General features: G+C 48.7%; 2 protein-coding genes across 2 annotated transcripts in view; both read left to right on the top strand.

The window, feature by feature from the left end:
* The first annotated feature begins 6,636 nt into the window (after nt 1-6,636).
* Nucleotides 6,637-16,705, top strand: FAM188B2 (family with sequence similarity 188 member B2). Its single transcript, XM_019473382.1, has 12 exons — nt 6,637-6,716; nt 6,964-6,991; nt 7,624-7,776; nt 9,425-9,544; nt 11,027-11,118; nt 11,925-12,090; nt 12,541-12,606; nt 13,133-13,203; nt 14,066-14,138; nt 14,462-14,614; nt 14,733-14,913; nt 16,563-16,705. The coding sequence occupies exons 1-12, from the start codon at nt 6,637-6,639 to the stop codon at nt 16,703-16,705; spliced, it is 1,326 nt and encodes a 441-aa protein (XP_019328927.1).
* Nucleotides 16,706-17,900: 1,195 nt separating this feature from the next.
* Nucleotides 17,901-21,492, top strand: part of SIAH2 (siah E3 ubiquitin protein ligase 2) — a 26,567-nt gene continuing 22,975 nt past the window's right edge. Inside the window, exon 1 of the mRNA XM_009284326.1 lies at nt 17,901-17,964. Within this exon, the coding sequence (XP_009282601.1) occupies nt 17,901-17,964 (64 nt within the window). The remainder of the gene's footprint in view (nt 17,965-21,492) is intronic.

The following is a 21,492-nucleotide window of genomic DNA, read 5'->3' on the forward strand; positions in this document are numbered from 1 at the left end:
TTTCAAATAAACATCAATATGGCATATGCAGTAAACAAAAGAAGACATGCTATTTGGTAATGTCTAGATCAAAATACCCTCTCTTTCTTGGGGTAAGACCTTATGAAGACATTTGCCTTTTTTTCCAGTAAGTTATTTGAAAAGTAGCTGGTACGAAGAGAAGTAGGAATATCCATAGCATTGAACTGGATCTGGAAAGTAAAATAAATGGGTTGCAATAGAGGCACACACTATCACCAGCAGCAGTTTTGCCCTTCAGCTCTTGTGAATGCGGGGATGCAGTTGTTACTGCGTCAGGGCAGTGGAGAACAAGGATGCCCAGCAAATGTACAGACATCAAACAAGAGAAAAGAAAATGTACAGGCTTTGCTCATAACACACATCAGGCTCCATCTCAGAAGGACAATGCTCAGAAGGAACACAACACTACAGCAAGTGCTTGCAGGACAAAACCCAAACACCTGAACCCAGCACTAACACTTTAACCTAGCATCACATGCATGGCAATGTCATCGTTTCTATCCATAAAGCTCTCTTTTGGGTATTTTAGCTTTAACAAACCAAACTAACTCTTCAACCCTGAAGTCCTGAAAGCCCTCATTTCCCTGTGCAATCACTGTGGCTGGGGGCTTCGCCATCTTGGTTAAAAAGCTGCACACAGCAAAGCAGGATGTAGAGGAGATGCAACATACCCCCTCCTGCTTGCCAGAGGGAGGCAGCCTGGCTTGGTGCTGCTGAACAACCCCTCTGCAACACACCAAGACAAAGAGAATTTCCTAGAGCAAAGTGACAGGAATGAAACCAGGCACCCTTCACATTGCACTGCATCCTCCCAAAGCCTCACAGTCAGAAGTATGAAAAACTCTGCCCGGAAAACAGCCCTGCAAATTCTCTCTCATCAAACAACACAAATAAAGTCAAAACCTTTGGCAAAGGGCAGCAATGGAATAACACAACAGGCAGGCTTACAAGGCATGCTGCAGCTCAGCAGAAACTGATGAAGAAATACACAAGGTTCTCTACCTCAAGGCATGCAGGAAGCCAGAACAGACGAACACATCAGCCCCTGTAGCCTTAAACTTCTGCAAGTCAGTTAAAGCAACCAGACTGCTCATCCCAGGTATAGGTAAGCCAGGCCAGTTATGGACAGATAGATGAAAAAAGGGCATTATGCCACCAAACACTACCTCCATGGGATTACGTGCACACCTTGGAGATGAGGCATTCCTTGCAGGATCATGGAAACAACATACTGAGCAAACACAAGAGGAGGCACACAGGGGAACAGCCACTGCCCCAGCGGCCCATTTATCTGCAGGGGCTGCAGCCTGCTTCCACACAGCTGCAGGTGAGGAGCAATCCCACCCAGCATCCATCGAGTCACCTGTGGTGAAAATCAGGCCCAGGTACCTGTTAGGACTTGCCTCTGAAAACCGTATGCTTCAAGCTCTAACAACATGCAAGATGACCTCACTGACTTTTATGCCTTTTTTTAATACTTTTACTACGAATGGCAAAACATTGATGGGTTTTTTTGTAAAAGGTTTGTCAACTATACCCCTACTCCACAAACCCTTTCACAAAGCAGCTCTGCCTCCCCATGCTGTACCGTATCTCCACGGATTTTTAACAATGTGTAAGGGCTACTGCAAGTTGCCACGACCCCCAACTCTTTTTCCATCTTTTCCTTCTTAATTAATATGCACATTCTTCTTAATGTTAATGTATCTTCTTAACGCATAATTTGTATTACATCTCATGGTACTGTTTACTATACAGCAAATAATGAAGAGTAATGTTTCATCCTTCTTGTTCCTGATGTTTCGTGAAGCTGCTCTGCTTTGCAGCTCTGTAGCAGCTTTGGCAATCGGCAGTGTACAGGATCAGACGTACAGACTACTCACGTGCGTGTGTCTTTCTGAGTGGTCCTTGCCAGTCCGGAAGAAGGAGCTGGCCCCTATGTGTAAAATACAGAGTTGCACAGGTCTGCCTCAGCACAGAAGATAAACCCATTCTCGTCCCTTTTGCTGTGCAGGAGAGAGCAGCCCCTGACTTGGGGTCCAGGCGTTTTCACGGGGGGATCACCTCACAAAGACCCCAGCTCCACTGCTCCCCCTGCATCCCACCCCACTCATGAGCATGAGGCCAGCTGTTATTTTCATTCATATCCAGTTCCTAAGGCAAACATAACAACTTCTTACTAGCAAAATAAAATTGAGACAATATTTGTGTGTTTGACCAGCTGAAAGTAACAGAGCAAGCATGACCTGCTCAGCTTGCACTCCTGGATGAGCACCAGCACATACCCTGTGGCTCACTTGTAATCCATGAGCGTCGGCTGAAGAAGTTTTGCCCTGTTTTATTTCTAGACTAGCATATTTCATGATTTAAAAAACAGCAAAAATTATATAGTGAGGAGAAATATATAAATATATGTCCTGGTTTTGGCTGGGATAGAGTTAATTTTCTTCCTAGTAGCTGGTACAGTGCTGTGTTTTGGATTTAGGACAGAACAAAGTTGATAACACACCGATGTTTTAGTTGTTGCTAAGCAGTGTTTATACTAAGTCAAGGACTTTTCAGCTTCCCACACTCTGCAAGCGAGGAGGTGCACAAGAGCTGGGAGGGGGCCCAGCCAGGACAGCTGACCCAAACTGGCCAAAGGGATATTCCATACCATGTGACGTCATGCTCAGTGTATAAGCTGGGGGGAGTTGGCCAGGGAGCAGTGATCGCTGCTCAGAGACTGACTGGGTGTTGATCAGCAGGTGGTAAGCAATTGCATCACCTCTTGTTTTTTTGTTTTTCTGGATTTTTTTTGTTTTTTCCCTTCCTGGGTTTTGTTTCTCTCTCTCTCTCTCTGTTTTACTGTCCATTACAATTTGTTGTTGCTGCTGTTGTTGTTGTTAGTTTATTATTTCAAGTATTAAACTGTTCTTATCTCAACCCACGAGTGTTCTTACTTTTGCTTTTCCGATTCTCTCCCCCATCCCACTGGGGGGGTGGAGGGTAAGCGAGCAGCTGTGTGGTGCTTAGTTGCTGACTGGGGTTAAACCATGACAATATATTTTGAAGGTTCTTGAAAAATCAAATTTTTTTGTATCCCAATAAAAAGTTAGTACACATGTGTGTCTGTATGTCTGTGTGCATGCAGTGTGCATACATATAAATACAAATATATATATAAAATATGTATATACAAGGGTGTGTACCAGGCTTAGACCACTGGCCCATGATGCTGATGTAGGGGTGAATGGAGGAGCATCATGTTGCAGATGTGGAGTTCACTGTGCTCTCTGGACCCGTATTGCACCCCACTGCTGTGACTGCCCCGAGTAGGGAGGGATCCTGGAGGTTGCCCTGTTGGCTCCCATAGCGGACCCTTCTAAAGCATATCCACCTTAACAGGTTTTCTTGTCAAAGTTACTACCCCAAGCAGAGATCATTCATCATTTGGAAACAGCGTGAACAACAGACTTAGTCAACTTCCCTGCAACGGCACAAGCAATACGTCCACACTGAAATCTGTGGACGTAGTTCTGTAAAGCGCAGCCAAGAAATGACACACCTCAGCAAGACTCCGTGGTATGGAGCAGTTCAGACATTAGCGTGGTGGGAGCAATGCTAACAACGAACCCTGCAGCCAGACACCCTACAGCCTGGACCCGGGGAGCGGTGGGCCAAGGGATGCCTTCCCCGCTGCCTGACACCGGAGGGATGCTCGGCGCTGACTGCGGCTGAGGAAATGCCAGCGCCGCTGCCCCAGCGAGGAGCCTTTCCTCTCTGAGTTACTGCAGAGCTGAGACTGTGCTAGGGAAGAAGTTAATTAAGCTTCACAGCTTCCCCTCCGACATCTCAAAGCATTTACCTACATCATGGAGAAGTCAGGAGAGGTCTGTGCCAAAGCCCTCTTGACGCAAGTATGGGTTTCTCCCCTTGGGCCAATATTCACTTGTCTCTCTAGGGAAAGGGCTTTGACATCTGGAGACAGAAGCTGCCATGGAAACGCAAAGTTTCATTAACTTCTTAACTGTGTTATTTTTGCCGCCAGCCATCATTCCCATCGGAGGCCGAGAGGTGCAGGTCTGTGTCCCCTCCAGCCTGGCAGTGGCACACAGACAGGTGTATCGCTCAGCTGCCATTGCCCCGAGGTTGGGCTTCATCCTCTCCCCAGGGGGGCAGCGGGCAGGCACGCAAACGGCCCAGCCTGGATGGAGGTGGGAAAAGGGGCAAGGGGAACCAGCCCCTCGGGGGGGACAGGCCAGGGTGGTGTGGACGCTGCACGCGGCTGAGGGATGGGGTTTCCTGTGCCACGTCCTCCCTCTGGTTTTCCAGACCAGCTGCTGAACCAGGCGGGGGATTTCTGCCTCCTGCAGCGAGGTCCTGGGCTGTTTGCTGTCCTGGTGCCTGAACTTGTCATCACCACCAGCACCGAAAGTTATGTGGACTTGAAGGGCAAAACCACATTTCAGTTCGGCATTCTGCGGAAAGACACAATGTCAAGCACATTATTGACAGGATTATGCCATTCCTGATGGAAAACACAGGAGCGGCGTACAGGACACTGTTCCCCACCACAGCAACTGCTCTGACGTTTCACCTGATGTCTCCAAAAGGGCACTGCTCGCTGGGAAGTGGTCTGCATGGTGGGGAAGAGATGGGTAATGACGCTTCCACCCATTTCTCAGGAGCTGGTGCCTGGTCCCAGCGATGGCCAGTTCTACAGAGCCAGGTTCATGCTCCTCTGCCATAAAGTACCCAAATTTGGTGAACTCTCCAAATCTGGAAAGGCAGCTTATCCCACACCCTGATTTCTAATCCCTGAAAAGAGACAGCCTGGTTTGCATCAGTCTGCTCCATCCCAGTTTACTTACAAACGTGGAGTAGATTTGATCTATTTTATTCTATTTACAAATCCATAGGTAAATCTATTCTCCTTATGTCAAAACTCTGAAGAAATGACAAGAGCTAATAACGAATCAACTCATGAGATAAGCCAGTGTTTATCGGAGAGGGAAGGACTGACTGCCTGATTTTCCAGGTCAAATTCCTTTTGTGCCTGCATGCATCCTAGGGAGGCAATTAAATGAAGCAGAGATGCACTCGGTAGAGTACACTTTGCCATTACAGACCAGCTCCTAAGGGGCATCTTTCTTTCAAACCAAATTCAGTTCTTAGGGCTCAAGAACACAACTCCCATTGACTGCAGCAGGAATTGTCCTCTGCTCCCCACACCCAGGAACACGCGAGTGAGAAGAACAGGTTAGCCCTAACTTTGTTTTATTATCCCCATGTATAAGCACTCTGGTAGCACAGTGGTGCAGAGCTGCTGCCGCAAAGCCTCCCCTGCGCATGGGGGAGTTTTCTGTGCGAACGCTCTCGCCCCATGAGCACAAGGTGGTGCTCGCCCCAGCACGCTCAGCACGACGCTCCCACCCGGCTCTTCCCCAGCTTTCTCCCAAGCAGAAATGCATGGTTCACACTCAATTTGCTGGGAACCTGGTGGATACTCTACCCTTTCTATAAGGAAGAGCTACTCCAATAGAGGCAAAGGGATTTTATGTCAGTTTTTAGGAAGCCAAAAGACTGGAGCCTGTATCACACCAAAGAAGAGAGCAGCTTTTTTTACCAAGTAAAGCCACGGGTCCTTCAGCTGGAAGAAAAAAACGGGCATTTCATATCTCACATGCAGGCTGGCCCAGTTAGTTTCCATTTTCATGAACCAAGATTTGAGCCAAGCTGTTCCCAATGACCCTGCAGAGAATGCAAAGCCATCAGAGCTGGACTGTATGGCTGCCCCGGACAGACCGGGCTTAGACACACCTGGGGAAACCCAGAGCAGCTTCCCATTGCGCCACGGGAAGCCAGGCTCATCTCATTAACATCAGCTCAACCTCACGTTTTTTCCGCCGAAACTCAGACAGATACCCCCGGTCGGTGTGTTCTCACAGACTGAAAGAGAAGAAAACAAACTGCAAGATTTCCATGACCCCGGCAGCACAAAACCAGTGGGTTTCCCCCCGCTCAGCTATGCAGTGCCTGACCCGTGCGCCTGCATGACAGCCTTGCTACAGCAAGTGGCAGAAGTCAAGGGAACATCACTGCACGGATTTTTGCCTTTCTCCAGCTCATCTCCCCAGCAAATTTGCTCAACTTTACAGACATCTGCTAAGTCTGCTTTTTTTTTTCCCTTGAGCTACACACTTCCCACCCAGCCCTCGCAGCCCAGACTCCATCCCGCTTGTTGTCAGCCCACGCAGAGGGAGCTGCAGCCCTGCAGCCAGAAAATATCCCCTGCTCCTGCACCGCACCACGCCTGGAGCCAGCCCTTACAGAGCAGACACATAGCTGCAGTCAGCTTCATACAGCTCTGTCTCTGGCATAAAACATTCATGCTGCTTATACAGCAAACAGAAAAACACAGACTATGACGGGCTCTCATGAAAGTTTAATCACAGTGTGACGGTGGGAGCTGACAGTGAGCCCCAGGGGGTGACAGGCAGAAGGGATTTGGGTGCCTCGCAGAGGTGTGGGTCTGGGGGGAGCCGCTTTCCGAGCAGTCCCAGTGCCCACATCCTTCAGCATCGCCCGGAGTGCGGGCGGCTGCAGATGGGTGACCAGGAGGCTGAGCGCACCATGCCATGGACAGAGCTAGAGGAGATCGCCAGCAAAATTTCAGATCTAAACAAATGGAGAGAAATTTTTAGTTTCCAAGGGTAAGATTTTTATTCTGCTTCATTATAGCATTTTTAATTCCAGGTGTTTTTTTAATATCATTTTTTAAGTTATATTACAATACTTATGTGACCATGGAAAAAGGTCTTCATGTACTCAGTAATGCAAGCACTACAGCTTTTACTCTTCCTTTCTTTTGGGGCTCTTTTCTGGCTGGTCTCCTGTTTCTTCATATGTTAGCAATGCCTCTGTTGTTTTTTTTAATTTGTATTTATTTTCCCTTTTCAGTTTGGAAATCAGCAGTACAACTCATCAGGTAACTGTTTCTCTAAAAGGCAACATGTTGTATTTGTCTAGTGTTTTTTGCGACTATTCCACCAGGTTAGCATATTGAGGAAAACACACATCTATATATGCAGCACAGCAGACAGTCTTTATGGAGATTTATTTCTTATGCTCCTCTTTTAAGAAACATGCATTTTCTTCAGATATTTTAAAGGAATGTCTTCCTGATCTAAATCAAAGCGGCAGAGTAGTCCAGCATAAATTAACCTTTCTGTCTAAAAGTAACAGTTTTCATGGTCAGTTTTAGAACACAGGAAAAAAGGATAACAAATTAAGATCTCTAAAATATAAGTATTTGGAAAACCTGCTGTGTCTTTAGGTTGAAAAGCACTGAGGTTTATTCTCTGTAATTCAGACAAACACAACATTACTTTATACTCCAATCATCAGCTTGTAGGGACGTATTTGTAATGTTTGAAGAAAGCTGGAAGTCAAACACACCAACGCCCCCTGACAGCATGCATACTGTCCCCCCTGCCCCTCTGTAAGCTCATCGACGGGTCGTTGTGCCCACCCCACTGGGAATACTGCGGGGGGGGTAACTTTTGGCGCACGCGAGGCAGCAGCTGTGGGATGATGTACCGTCTGCTCCTCTCTGTCCAGCAGCGCCGGGTCAGCGCTGGCGATGGAGCACCTGGAGCTGGAGAGCCCGTGGGGCCACAGCCTCCGGCACCTCACCCCCACTCCGCCATCCCCAAGCCCCTCCTGCTCTCTCCAGACACGGGCGGCCGTCCCATCTCCTTGGAAATGGCAATGGTGAGCAGGCCTGCTGAATTAAGCATGAGCTGTAATTTAATCTCGTTAAAAGAAAGAGACTCGGGAACCTTACCTGGCGTTACGGGAGGCTCAGCATATTGCTGGGCTGAAGGCTGCAGCCTGCTGTTAGCTGTAACAGAAGTATATAATCGTAATGATTTATTTACAAGACTTTTAAAGAACATGGTTGCAACACAACCTTAAAACTGATATACTATAATTCTCATTAGATAATAGGTCAAATGACAAAGTGTAATGTTTCCCTGCTCTTTGGTGCTTTCCTAGCGAATAGCCTCAGAACAGCAGGCAGAAGTTCAGGAGATCAGTAAGGTATTTCTACTCTCACCCAAATACCTGGTTTTGAGAGCACTAATGACGGGTGCCTGCTGCCCCTGCCCATATGAAGAGCCTTCACCAGAAGCTTGGGGGGTTTCTGCGGGTGATGGCAGAATTGTCTCTAGTGCCGGTCTTACCGCCCGTGACCTCCCACACCAAACCATTCCCTGTCACTTGAGCACAAACTTAATGAGAAGCTCAAGGGCTTAATACCAGAGGTGAAAACCTGACCAGGGCTGCATTACTGAACAGACATCTGAAAAATGTCCAGTCCTGAAGAGATTTAGCTACATAACCGCACGTACTGTCAGCTTCACGTGAATCCATCTTCCCCAGTTCATGACCCGCTTGCACAAATCACCCAGATCAGCGGTGAGCAATTTTTAATGGGAAGAGCCATGATGTATGTTTTGTTTACTTTGCTCAGCAAAATACATCATTCACCAAAATTAAAATTAATTAGGAAAAACATTCCGGGTGGGCCCAGGCAGCATCTACAGACTGGGGGTGGTGTGGGGTGAGGCCAGGAGGCAGGTTCACTCCCCCTGGCCACCAGCACCCAGGCAGGTCCCTCGCAGCACCCAACACGGGAGAAGGAAGGGGGCAACCGGGGCCATCACCCCCCGCTGCCCCCTGGTGAACAGCACCCGCCTGGCCTTGTGGCAATGTGCTTGTGTTAAAAATTACCATAAATGAAACTCACTGATACAGTTAGAGATTGCAAGCATATCTATTTTAGGTGGAAGCCACATGTTTTTTTGAACTTTCTCTTTTAATTCAGCTGCCAACCCAAAAGCTGACTGCATGTGCCTGGACGGGTCCTGGACATGGGACATGCTCAGCGATGGCCATGCCTGCCCTCCGAGGCGGAGGCCACAGATGAACCCTCCTCTGCTTCCCACCAGCACTGCACCTCCCTGGCCGCTGCTGCACAAGCGCTTTATAGGGGGTTTGCACAGGCAAATGTAGATGTTTAATTCTGTCCCCAGAGGTGCCACTGATGATGGCAAGTGCCTCGCCCAGGTCTTCCCCCAAAAGGTGTAGTGCATCCGAATGTAAATTATTTACACACTACAACTGTACTTCACAGGAGTGGTTGAATGCTGGGTGAAGTCAGTCACTGCATTAACCACAAACATCATCTTTGCTTTGAAATTATGGGGCCTGATTCTCAGTAGACAATTTTACACTGCTCTGTCTGTGAGCACACACGCTGAACCTGTATCCCAGGGCCCCTCTGACGTTAAAGATCCTTCACGACACTAGGATGTGAAGGGAACTGAACCCAGCCCGTCTTTCTCCTCCTCCACAGGGTCTGCGAAAACTGCTATTTGGAAATGTGTTCAACCTCTTCAGCTCCGAATGGGCAAAAGCGTACTTCAGGTTTCGCGAGCCATACTCTGACCTGGCCTATGCTTTGGAGGCAGAAAAGGTAAATGTTTTGGTGCAGCGACGGGCACCATCTCCCCAGCATCTCAGCCACTTGCAGGAGCTGGCAGCCAGTGCTGGGTGCCCCGGTGGTGCACATGCCTGCTCCCCATACTCTGCATGCCTGCACCCCATGCCTGCTACCCATGCTCTGCACACCTGCATCCCACACTCTGCACGCCTGCACTCCATGCCTGCACCCCACGCTCTGCACGCCTGCACCGTGCACTCTGCACGCCTGCATTCCACGCCTGTTCCCCATGCTCTGCACGCCTGCACCCCACACCTGCACCCTATGCTCTGCACGCCTGCACCCCATGCTTGCACCCCGCACTCTGCACACCTGCACCCTGTGCTCTGCACACCTGCACCCCACGCCTGCACCCTATGCTCTGCATGCCTGCACCCCATGCTTGCACCCCACGCTCTGCACACCTGCACCCTGTGCTCTGCATGCCTGCCCAGCTGAGCTTTCTCCACAGGGCAGGTTGCAGGGGCTTCCAGCCGCAGTCACGCTCCACAGCTGTCCTGAGCAAAGCTCCAGCTGCCCTCGTGGTGGAGACACTGAAACGTGTCTGGAAGTGGGATGAGCTGTCCTGATCAGCAGCACACTGCAGACACAAACTTTAAATACCACGGTGTTAAATGCTTCCAAAGTGAAGGCTCAAGTGAGAAGCAGCAGGTTGTTGTAGGTGGGCATAAATGAGTGGTACTTGCCCGTTTCTCTTTTGGGAATTAGAGTTACCTTCTTCTTACTGCCCCACCTGGAAATCAAATAGGTGAATTTACCTACATTTTCATTTACTGAAAGAGGGAGGTTTTCTTCTTTCTTATTTACCATTATAATACTGCCCCCAAAAAAGCAGAAGAACAAGATACACACTTAAAATTGCAAATCCCTTTAACCCACCAGGAGACTAAAATGCTTTTTACAAATGCAGGTGAAAACTCCCTGAGTTCAGAGGCTCTGTGACTGCAGAGAGGACGACAGCCCTGACATGTGCAGACAGCACGGCTGAGAGCTGGGCACGGTCACCCTCGTGCATGGCCCCACGTCAGCCCCACGCTGCCTCAAGACCCCGGTCCCTTTGCTGCAAGGCTGGAGGAGAGAAAAAATAAGCCATGGTGCTTCTAGGCATACATGGTACCTGCAGCTCAGAGCCCTTCCCTGCAGCTGCAGCGCTGCAAGGGAGAGACCCCTGCCCGGGACCTCCCCTCCACATGAGCACGCAGCCAGAGCCACTCTGGAGTCTTTTCTTGTGTAAAGGCTTCTTGGTTTTGGGCACATAAGATCTTTTTCAATTTACTTTTCCATTTAGCTCAGGAGTTGTCAGCAGCACTCCTGAATTCCCAGGGGAAAAAAAAATTACCCCCCTGATACTGTCAGCAGGATGGCTTAGACTGGCCAGGGACTGCTGTGATTTCCAGGAGATTGACATCGCACGTGCTAGTTCAGCACTGGAAAGTGTTGTCTTTCTGTTTCTAGGGGGGAACAAGAGCCATTCTGATGGCTGTACAAGCGCACATCATTAAATACCTGCTCTTCGTAAGAAACACGGAATATACTCACCTGGAAAGGTAAGAAGCTGAGCCTTCCCACAGGACATATGGAAACTATTTCCTTGCATTATTTGGACTAAGACAGACTAGCACCAGCCTCTAGGTTTAACCGAACTAGACCAAATTTCAGGTTTGCAGCTACAGATGGAGATTTGCACCCAGGAGAAAAGCCTTGTCTGACTCCCAGGCAAGGCTTTTTCCCACCAAATCATTTGTTTTTGTAATAGTGGCGCTTGCTTCCTTGTCCCACTCCCTGGTGCTGTGTTCACAGCCTGCCGGCAGCGCTTGGGCAGCATCGGCGCTGCACGGATGTTCACCAGGCTGCCAGCCAATGTTGGCTCTGGGTGCCGAGCGCGCTGTGGGCAGCGTTGGGAAGGGGAAGGCAGAGCTCAGCCCTTGGTGCCAGGGACACCCACGCAGCAGCCCCAGCCAGGATGAAAGCCCCCACGGCAGACACATCGCTCCCAGCACACGGGAAGCACGTCCGCACCAGGAGCAGCAACGGCACCAAGCAAAAAGTGGAAATTTCAGGGAAGATGGGCACAGCTCGATGCACAGCTGCCTTCTGCACAAATCCCCTTGCATCTTTGCATTCCCACTTGTTATGCCTGCACAGTCCTCACAGCCACCAGATAACTCAGGTGGGGCAGGATCTCTGGGGTCTGACCCAGCCCTCAGCTGGCAAGGGGCCCGTTTCACACTTGGGTTCAGCCTCAGGGTTGGGGGGCTCTCAGCATCCGTGAGGACGGACCCTCAACACAGACCTTCCCCAACCCCCTGGTCCCCAGCGTCCCTGCCCCATGCCCTTGTCTCCTGCCCTCCAGGCTGTGCAGGATAAGCCGGCAGGAGCAAGGGGAGGCGCTGGCCGTGGCCCTGGCAGACACCCTGTGGGCAGCAGGAGGAGGTGTGAGAGCGGTTATCTGCCTCGTCACCACAGACATCCATGTTATGCCAAGCGGAGACTACAAAGCCGACAACTTCACAGAAAGAGTGAGTACAAAAACACGTTCTGCAGACAGGATTTGCTTTAAAGACACATTTGGCCTGAAATTTTTAAAGACAAGAAAGATAAAATCTCATAAACCTGTTCCCTAACTTACGGTGCACCACAAATTGTGAGCACTTTAGACCCACGTCCCAGCTGGAGCCTGTAAGACACTTCTGCCTCCTCGTAGAGGCTTTAGGTGAGTCCAGAGGCTTCTCTTCCCTTTCATTAAAGGCTGATCTTTCTTCTCCTGCAAAAAGGATAAACCAGTTAACGTAAAGCTGTTCCTCTAACTCTTTGATTCGAGCTGAACTTCTCAGTTTAGGAAGGGGCAGAGTAGACTCTTGCATTATTCTTTCATTTGTCTAAAGGAAACACTGGATTAAAAAGCTCAGCTTTTTGATAATAATTAATGTCTCCTTTACAACATCTTCCCCTATGCTTGGGCACGCCAGATCCAGCTGTTTGAGTTCTCTGAGAAAGCAGCAGCTCAGGAATTCATCTTTGACCATATAAACTGTGTAAGTATGGGATATTTGCTTTTTTCTGAGTTATTTTGTTGCTTGCTTGCATCTTATTTCACATTCAAAAGTGGACCTTATGGAGATCAATAGTATCGCCTTCAGCAGGACATTCAGACTGTTAATGTACAGTTAGTTCATGATCATTTCTGACCTTTCCTACGGGAAATGATCCTGCTCCCACTAAAATCCCCAGGACTTTACCCACCAATTTCAGTACTCAGTCCACAAACGCTGGGTAAACTGGGGCAGCATTTTGTACGTGACTCAAATACAAAATAAGGTTCCTTGCAACTTTAGCAAAAATCTGAGAAAAAAACTGTACAAAACCAGTTTAGCCAATAACTGGAAGTTTCTTCTTTCTTTTTTTTTTACCTGATCCTATTCAACAAAATTAGTTACAAAATCTTATTCATTTGGCTCAACATACTCACCTAAGGTTGTATTAAAGCAGAGGAATTCTTTTAATTAAACATCATATACCTGCCATAATTCCTCCCCTGTGATTACTTATTTCTTTTTCCAGTTCAAAGGCGAAGGAAGTCATGGAGTGATCCTATTTTTATACAGTTTACTTTTCTCTAGGACACTTGAAAGGTATATTTCATTTTTTAAACATTTTCCTCTAGTTTAGTTACATCTTCCGAAATGGTCTTTCCCTTGTTTTACTTAAATGTCCATTCTTAGTCGAATGTGGAGAAGCAACTGTCCAAGAGGCAGATGCAGACCCGCTGGCTGTGTTTTATGGATACGGACGTTGTACACTCCGAGTACCTGCCTGCACACCCGGGAGCAGGCAGGAGGGGCAGCACAGAGAGGAGAAGCCCTGCTGCATACACAGCAAAAATAAAGCACTGTATAAAACCAGGAGTTGTCCCACTGACAGCAATAGTCACCGTCACAGTCAATTAAACTTAAACAGGAAAATCACAAGAAGTTTATTTAAACACAGCAGAATTCTGCCAGTGTGACTATGCTGGCAGAGGTGACTGATAGCGTCTTTCTAAACCCAATGTAATTAGATTTGGGTAAAGATGCTTTAGAAAGGTACAGAGGCATATTTATACCAATATAAAATATGATTCATACTAATGTGTAACACTATGACAGCTATTTAGCAAAAAATTGCACCGCTACTTCAAATAGTTGTGTTCAGGCTATGCCTGGGTGTAACAGGCCTTTCAGCAGTAATTGCACCGAGGGAAATCCCAGCTCCGTCTGCAAGTGGTTTGAATCTGACCCTACATTTGAATTTTAATAGGAACACATGTGAAGTGCAAGAGCTCCAGCTGAGCATAAAACTGCTGTGTCAGGATACCACTGCTGTGCCAAAAGCAAAGGGAAATAAATGAGTCTATGGAATTTCTTCCTGTTTCCTCTTAATCAGGCAGTGATGTACAGCAGCCACCTCAGGCACTGATCCGGACGCTACCATAACACTTTGTGCTTGGTTGTACAGGGTCCAAGAAGATTTAGACTGCACAGCAACTCCTCTGTTAAAATTCAGGTTTGGAAACATCACCTGTACACAGGTAAGATTAGCCTCATTTCTCAAGTTTTCTTTTTTTATTATTCCCACATTTGATTTAGGAAAAAATTCTCACTTGTTAATCCAATGAAAAAAAAAAGCATAAGGTCATAGAAAAATGTTTTGCGAATTTTAATCATGACTGTCCATTTAAAAAATGGAGGAGGAGGAGGAGGAGGAGGATGATAACAATAAAACCACAGCTAGTCTGGCATACCTCTGCTCATGACAGGCACGACAGAGATGGGAGCGGGACACCACCTGCCATTTTGCAAAGGGCTTTTTCTCCGCTGCCTCATGGCGTGACCATGGGCTGTTTCCCCACAGGCCGTGCTCAGCCTCCTCCTAACGGGCCGAGCGAGCCCGCACGAGCTCGACGGTGGCCAGGAGCCAGGGCCTGGCGGCAGGGGCATCGAGGCATGGCGGCGGCGGGGCCCGGTGGGCTACCTGCACTGGGGCAGGTCGCAGGCGGAGCAGCAGGTGAGAGCTGGCACGGCCCCGCAGCCGGGAGGCCCATACCTGATGTCCACACACCAGACGCCAAGGCTTCGGGGACAAAGGCTGCATTTAACGCGAGGCTTCACCCCCCTCTCCCCAGGTGTGCCCCAGGCTGAGGACGCCCCAGCTGCCCATCTGGCTGTGCAGCATCACCGGGAGGCACGGAGTTCTCTTCGGCACCGACAGCCTGCTCCTCTCCGACTGGAAAACAGAGAGAGTCTTCCACCTGTACTTCTACAACGGGCAGCAGGAGCAGACAAAAACAGCCCATCTAACGATAGGTATGCACCCGAGCTTGCCGGGGGAGGATATGAGATATGGATGTCACATACAGACCATGCACAGAACTGTATATGTGTATAGCTAGGTGGGTCTACTTACACATACAATTCAGTGTTCTGTATTTAATATATACATGCCTACACTGTATATAACATTAAGCTTTCACGGAATGTGAGGAGCCTACTCCAAACAACAGTGTAAAAAGACACAAATAAAAACCTGGCTTTGGAAGGACCGTGACCATTTTGGAAGGGCTAATGCTCTCAAGCAGGTGGCCCATTGCTGGGAAGAGCTATAGGAGTGTTTTCTATAGAAGTAATAACTCCCGAGCCCCTGCGTAAACTCTGGTTCGCTGACACCCCGCCCCCCCAGCCCACAGCTGGTTCCTGGGCATGGTGGATGCTCAGCATCGGGCGAAGCCAAGGCTGTGCTGTTCTCCAGTGCCAGGGGGCCTGAGCGGGGCTCCAGTGGGCAGGTGCCGGGTGAGCTGCCAGTGGCACAGAGTCCATCCCACCCATGGAGCACGCAGCGGGGGCGGCCACCGGGCTCACCCCCCCGGGCGCAGAGCCCGTGGTCTCGTCCCAGCATGGGGGCCACTCAGGTCTTCGCCATTTTTCCCCTACTCCCAGATGTGGCCAAAGAGTTTTTACTGGAGAAGTGACAGTTTTTCAGGATACAAGACGCAACTGTTGCTTCTGTGTTAAATACTCAATACGGACATACTGTTTAAAACCGTGTTTCATCTTCTGTTGCTATTAAGCCCCCATCAGTCTAATACGAATGCCCTGCTGACTAAGTGTCCTAGAACAACTAGTAGGAGGAGGGAAACCCACAGACCCCCACCCCTCCCATGGGACAAATCCCAGGAGAGAACGTTCCTGTAAGTGCGAAGTTTAAATACAACGGGAAGCAGAATCGTTTCATGATTAATTCAAAATTTTGAATAAACCTATTTCTAATGCAGCAGTGCTGGCATGCAGGATGGGTTAACAGCCTGTTTTCAGCATTTAACTTAGATTTAAGCTTATATTTTCCTGCCCAGCAGCCAGGTGCCACCATGGCCTTCATGTTCCCCCTCAAGTTTTAAAGCCACACCAGGAGGAGTGAACTGCTCCTTGTAGCATCAAATGGATTGCGAACCAGGCTGCATGCTTAGGATGCGAGTTCCTTGTTTCTCTGTGCCACTGTGCACCGTTTACCTTCACTTTCTGAATGCCCAGCCCCTTTTCCTTGCTCTCCTTTCACTACACCTTTTAAAGTAAAGTAAGAAACTTGAAAACACCACACTAAAGGCTAAATTTGCAGGAAAGAAGGGTGAATCGGGATTCAGAGTCATGATAAGCAGCATGGCCACAGATAAGGATGTGCACATCTGTTCAGAAAAACAATATGCAAACGTACCCTGCAAGGAGTCGAGAGCAGTATTTATAGCGCCTGAATTTCCCCAGGCGGGGGCCCACACAGCGCAGGGGGGCAGCACCCATTGGCCCAGGGAGGCCAAGTCAGTGCTGCCCCAAGCTCCCTCCTGGGGCAGGGCAGGCAGCACACCTGCAGCAATCCAGCTGGTTCAGCTTTTAACCTTTTCTAAAACCTTTTTGAGGGGGGTTGGGTTTTTAGGACTCTTTTTTTAACTGCGTTTCCTTTTCAGACACTCATTCACATCACTGGGAAGAAGACCAAAGTGAAGACCCAAGCAGCCCAGGGAAGAGGCATCCGTCCGTGGAGATGGCAATCAGGACCAAGTGGGCAGGCGCGACTGTCAGCTGGAACGGGACAGACCCCTTCTTCTGAGGAGTCGAACAGGTCAGACCCCTTCTTCTGAGGAGTCCCGGCATCTCCCACCTGCTGCTGACTCCACCAAATACTGTGGCCTGGAGGAGAAAAAACGCCTTCACCAATAAAACAGCCTTTAGTGCCTTGAGCGGATGCCCTGTTTGGCAAGGCATTACACCCACTATGAAAGCCTGCGCCAGTGAGGAACAGTCGCTAGCGACACTGCCTCACTGCACACATTTTCAGGTGGTAGGATGCAGGTTCATCTGCTTCCCACGACAGCTGGCAGAAAAAGGAAAGAGGGTGGCAATTTGCTTTCCTCCCATGCCAGGCAGAGATGTTAAAGAAATCAAGGTGTCTCTTACGAGTGCAGTGGAAGTGAAATCAATATTGAGCATTGACAATACTGTGTGCATCTAATTTATTTAACCCAGTGTGTGCAACTAATTTAGCTGTTTGCAACGAGTAAGGTTTCCTCTCAGCTCTCTGCAGCTGTGACTTCTGCAACCAGGTCTCTCTCCTGCTTCAGTGACAGCTCAAGCGCGGACCCCGGCCACGTTGGCTCACGGAGCTATCCCGCATCCCGCGCACCAGCGGGGAAGCACAACTCGTGCATGGGGACGGGGGCAAAAGAGTCTGATGAGGTGCTCCTTGCTGTGAATTCAGCGATTTTACTGACTCAGCGTGGCCAAGTCCTGGCACCCTGCAGCAGCCTAGCGAGTGCTGGCAGGGCACATCGCTCCTCGCTCACGTTAATCTCTTTCCACTTCCTTTTTTATAGACACCCAAAAAAGACCCATTAGTCATACCAAAATGTGTGTTGCTAATGACAACTGTACTGAGAACAATAAACCTTTCTGCAAGTGATCCAGAAGTTTGGTTTAAATTATTTGAATTTTAAAAAAAAAAAACTGCTCACAGCCAGCCTGAGATTCAGCCCGGCCGGGGTGAGGAGCCCACTGGTTAGCAAGCTAATGCAGGGTCTGCGCTTGTCATTCCCCCCCTTCTTCAATTTCTGCTCAATTCAGAGCTCCCCCAAGTGCATGGCATGCCTGCTGCAGAGCTGTGGGTCAGCCAAAGCGCTGCACTCCCCAAGCACCCGCAGCACCGGTGACACTGTGACAGGCGTGCCACCGCTGCCCAGGCACGGACACCACGCAGAAGGGCCTGGGGCAGGGCTGGGAGCCCCCAAAACCTGGGGGGCATTGGCGAGATGGCAGACCCCAGCGCCGGCCGTGGAGCTGCCAGCACAAGCCAGAGCCAGAGGGTGCTGGCAGGTGACAGGCAGCCTGCCTGCAGGCAGGAAGGCACCCTGTGCCCCCACCCCACCAGAACCTCCGGCCAGACTAGGGAGGCCACGCTGCCCACACAGCAGCACCCAGGGCTGCCTGCGGGGGCTGCGCGTTGGGAGCCGAGGACAAGACCATGAAGAAGAGCCCATGCTAAGGCAGGGACCTTGCAACGAGACGCTGCAAGACAGCACTTACTTTAACTGGGGAATACCAGCATGCGCTTATGCAAATAATGAATTAATAATGAATGAATGAAACTGTGTGGTAAATGCTAACAAAGGTCGGTCACCCAGCACAACACGGTATATTGCAAAGCTATGTATGCTGTATAATAGCTAAACAGGTTACTACGGAGATAAAAGGGTACAAAGACCGGCCTTCCAGAGCTGTTTTCCATGGTGGTGGCAGCACCAGTCCTTCCTCGTGCTCCCGACAAGCCGTGGGGATGGTCAGCATGTCTGGCCCTGCCTGCACCGGCTCTCGCTCACGCTGCAGAGAAAGGCCCCAGGGCTGCCAGGTCTGCGCCAGCCCATCACCCTGCTGTGACCGCACCGGCAACTCTGGCCACCAGTGCAGGTGGGGGAATGGGGCGTCAGGAGCAGGGTGCCCTGTCCTTTTGGCCATGCCATTCCCCCCAGACCCCCCCATCTCTCACCCGGCCCCTGCTCACCCACACCCCGCTGCTCCCCATCCTGCTCACAAAACCGGGTGCAGCAAATGCCCGTCTGATTGCTAAAGACAGAAAAAGGAAGGGGAAACCATGCTGCACCAGACTGCAGGAACACACACCCTTGCCACTTCCCTTGGGCTTTCATCCTTTGCTCCCCATGTATTCCTGTCTTTTTATAACCTTGCAGTGCAGGGCTAAATTTCAGCTGCTAATTTCCCTCAACGAGAACTAAGCCCTTGCTCATTTCTGCAAGGTAACATCACGCTTATGGATGCTTTAAAAATAAGAATCAATAATGACACAATCTGGTTATTAGTCAAACTTGTCTGAAAAATCTCCACAGCTCCGGCACCTCAGAAAGCTCTGTCCTCATGACAGGGACAACAGCTACAGATTTTCACTTCTAGTCTGAAAATTTCTTTGCAGAAGACAAATAAACCTTGCAAAACCCCGCACACATCCCACAGATACTCAGGGGTGCTGTCATGCCCTGAAATACAGGAATATTTGGAGGGGATCAGGGGCTACCTGGCAAGGAATGCGAGCAACAAGTCCAGACGCACGCAAATGAAACTCATGCCATGTTTTGGCACCTTGCATGAGTCAAATCTCAAGGAGGAAACAAGTATCAGAGCCTCTGGCAGCTCGCAGACAAGCTGCAGGTTTTTACCTGCAAGGGAGTCGCACAAGAAGGAAGCAATGGGATCAGCTGCATGAAAAGGCTTTTGAGGCCACACATTACCTCCAGAGACAAACTCTCCGTTAACTTTCCTGGCAGGTAGGGAAGGTGTCAGCTCTTCCCCGCATGGATGTGCCAGCATCTGTAAGTCTCTGCTGGGCACTGCCACTTCCCTCCCAGCTACCCTCTCACTGCCCTCCCCTTCCCGGCCACGTAGCTTCAGAAAGTGGTGGAAACATCCATCACCCGCGAGGTCCCTCTCCTGCACGGACCTGGTCACCGATGGGCAATGGGCTCTGAAGCTGCAGAGGAGACAAGCAGAGCTCATTTCTCTATTTACCACTCTTTTACAACTCATCTTTTAACTGCAAACAATTATTCCTGTGGCGTAGACACGGTAACCTACAGCATTGCAGGGAGCCAGGCTATGGTTATCTCCAGAGACCGGTGTCTTTGTCAGTGGAGGATCAATAACCGGGGAGGCCGGTTGCAGCCTCATACCTTTCTGGCACTTATTTGACCAGCTCAGAGTCTGATTTGTGCTTTCCCATTTATCCTAAGCAGAAGAAATGGACTCTATTCAGAGTATCTTTAAACCAGACACCAACTTTCTAAAAACTATTTTGTACATTATTTATTTAAGAGGAGTCTTTGGGGCTGCTAAAAAAAAGTGCGATAGCCACATTCTGACATTTAAAAAAATAATTATACATATATATAGCTTAAATAATATATTTTTAAATTACCCTGTATTATTGAAAGCACAGAAAAACCACATTTTATTTGTATAATCATCCACACCGTTCCAGTCTATTTGTGAAAAGGCTCTTATTTTTCCTCTTCCCTATACCACAGAATATATAATAAACTACAAACCAAGTAAGAGATCTTCTCCAAGGCCACAGGACTATTCTGGCCTTGTTTTCACGCCAGGTCATGGGATCAGGGGGGAAAAGGACTCAGCGTGCCAGGATGGAGACTAGAATCTCAGGGCCTACTAACTTTGATTCTCTAATCTCTAAAGACACACTCATATGCCTATGGCAAAGTTTCTCAACAGCTTTTACAATCAAAGTTCTCTGTTTTGTTTTGATATAACCTATAGATAAAAAAGAGGAAATTTCTCAAAATCTTAGTAACTCGGTAGCCTTTTTTAGTCTATATATTGTATGGTCATATAATTTCTAGAGAAAACGGTACAAACATCTCAATTATACCATGTCTGAATCTGTTAAACTTTTTTTTTTCCTCAGCAGTTAGTTATCAAGAGTTTGGCTTTCTGTTGTGAACTCCGTTTTAATTGGAACTGGTTTGGTAAGCCATTGATGAAGATTTTAAGCGTAATTTTACTCCAGGATGCCAAAATACTGTCATTCTTTGAGAGTGATTTTTTTTTTTTAAACTACTCAGTGTAACTCGCAAATCTTTCCTTAGTGCTGTCTAACTTCCAGGGCTCGTGGAGAGACAGCTGTCATAGGCTTCATTCAGTGCAGTGCTTGTTCCTATAAAAATTCAGCAAGAATTCAGGTGATCATTCCCATTTGTGCTTTCCTGGTGAAAACTTCCCTGGTGAGGTCTGCCCTGTGATCTTGTTAATTTGTACCTTATAAAGTGCAAGGCCTTTTCATTACACCCGAATGCACGGTGCATTATTGAATGATTTCTCAAAATAGCAAAGGAAAACAACCTGTGAAACACTGTCAGGAGAACTATATACAAAAGGATTTTTTCTCATTTCTTGGCCTGTGCCATCTTGCAAGGTTTAATGGAACTTTACAAACATGAGAAAAAAATCAGACTTCAGCTAAGGCGGCATCTTCTTTTCAATGAAACTTGAGTAGATAGTGCCTTAACTGAAAATTCTGCGAGGCCTGTGTCCCATCCCACCTGCGGGAAGGGGAGAGTGACTAAGGTCCGCAAATCCCCTCGGTGTGGATTAAGGTGAAATAGCACTCAAGGTCCAAAAACAAACTCCAACTTTAATGGCACAAACACTTCTATAAGCATCAACCCTCTATGTCTTAATATATAATACAAGCTAAGCAGCTTTGTGAGGAGTTGAGGTAGGCCTTGTATTACTTAGCAACATCAAAAGCAGAGAGCAAGGGGGGGGGGGGGATGGAGAGAGAAAAAAAGAGGCTGGGAGGGGCGCAGGAGAACAGAA

This window comes from Aptenodytes forsteri, unplaced genomic scaffold, assembly GCF_000699145.1.
Source record: "Aptenodytes forsteri isolate BGI_AS27 unplaced genomic scaffold, ASM69914v1 Scaffold278, whole genome shotgun sequence".
Classification (NCBI taxonomy): domain Eukaryota; kingdom Metazoa; phylum Chordata; class Aves; order Sphenisciformes; family Spheniscidae; genus Aptenodytes; species Aptenodytes forsteri.

What these genes read in the sequence shown, in the direction of transcription:
- FAM188B2 (XM_019473382.1), top strand. Translation starts at nt 6,637, where the DNA reads ATGCCATGGACAGAGCTAGAGGAGATCGCCAGCAAAATTTCAGATCTA. An exon ending in TCAGCAGTACAACTCATCAG is followed by an intron (nt 6,992 to 7,623) that starts GTAACTGTTTCT and finishes CTCTCTGTCCAG; the next exon opens with CAGCGCCGGGTCAGCGCTGG. An exon ending in TCTCCTTGGAAATGGCAATG is followed by an intron (nt 7,777 to 9,424) that starts GTGAGCAGGCCT and finishes CCTCCTCCACAG; the next exon opens with GGTCTGCGAAAACTGCTATT.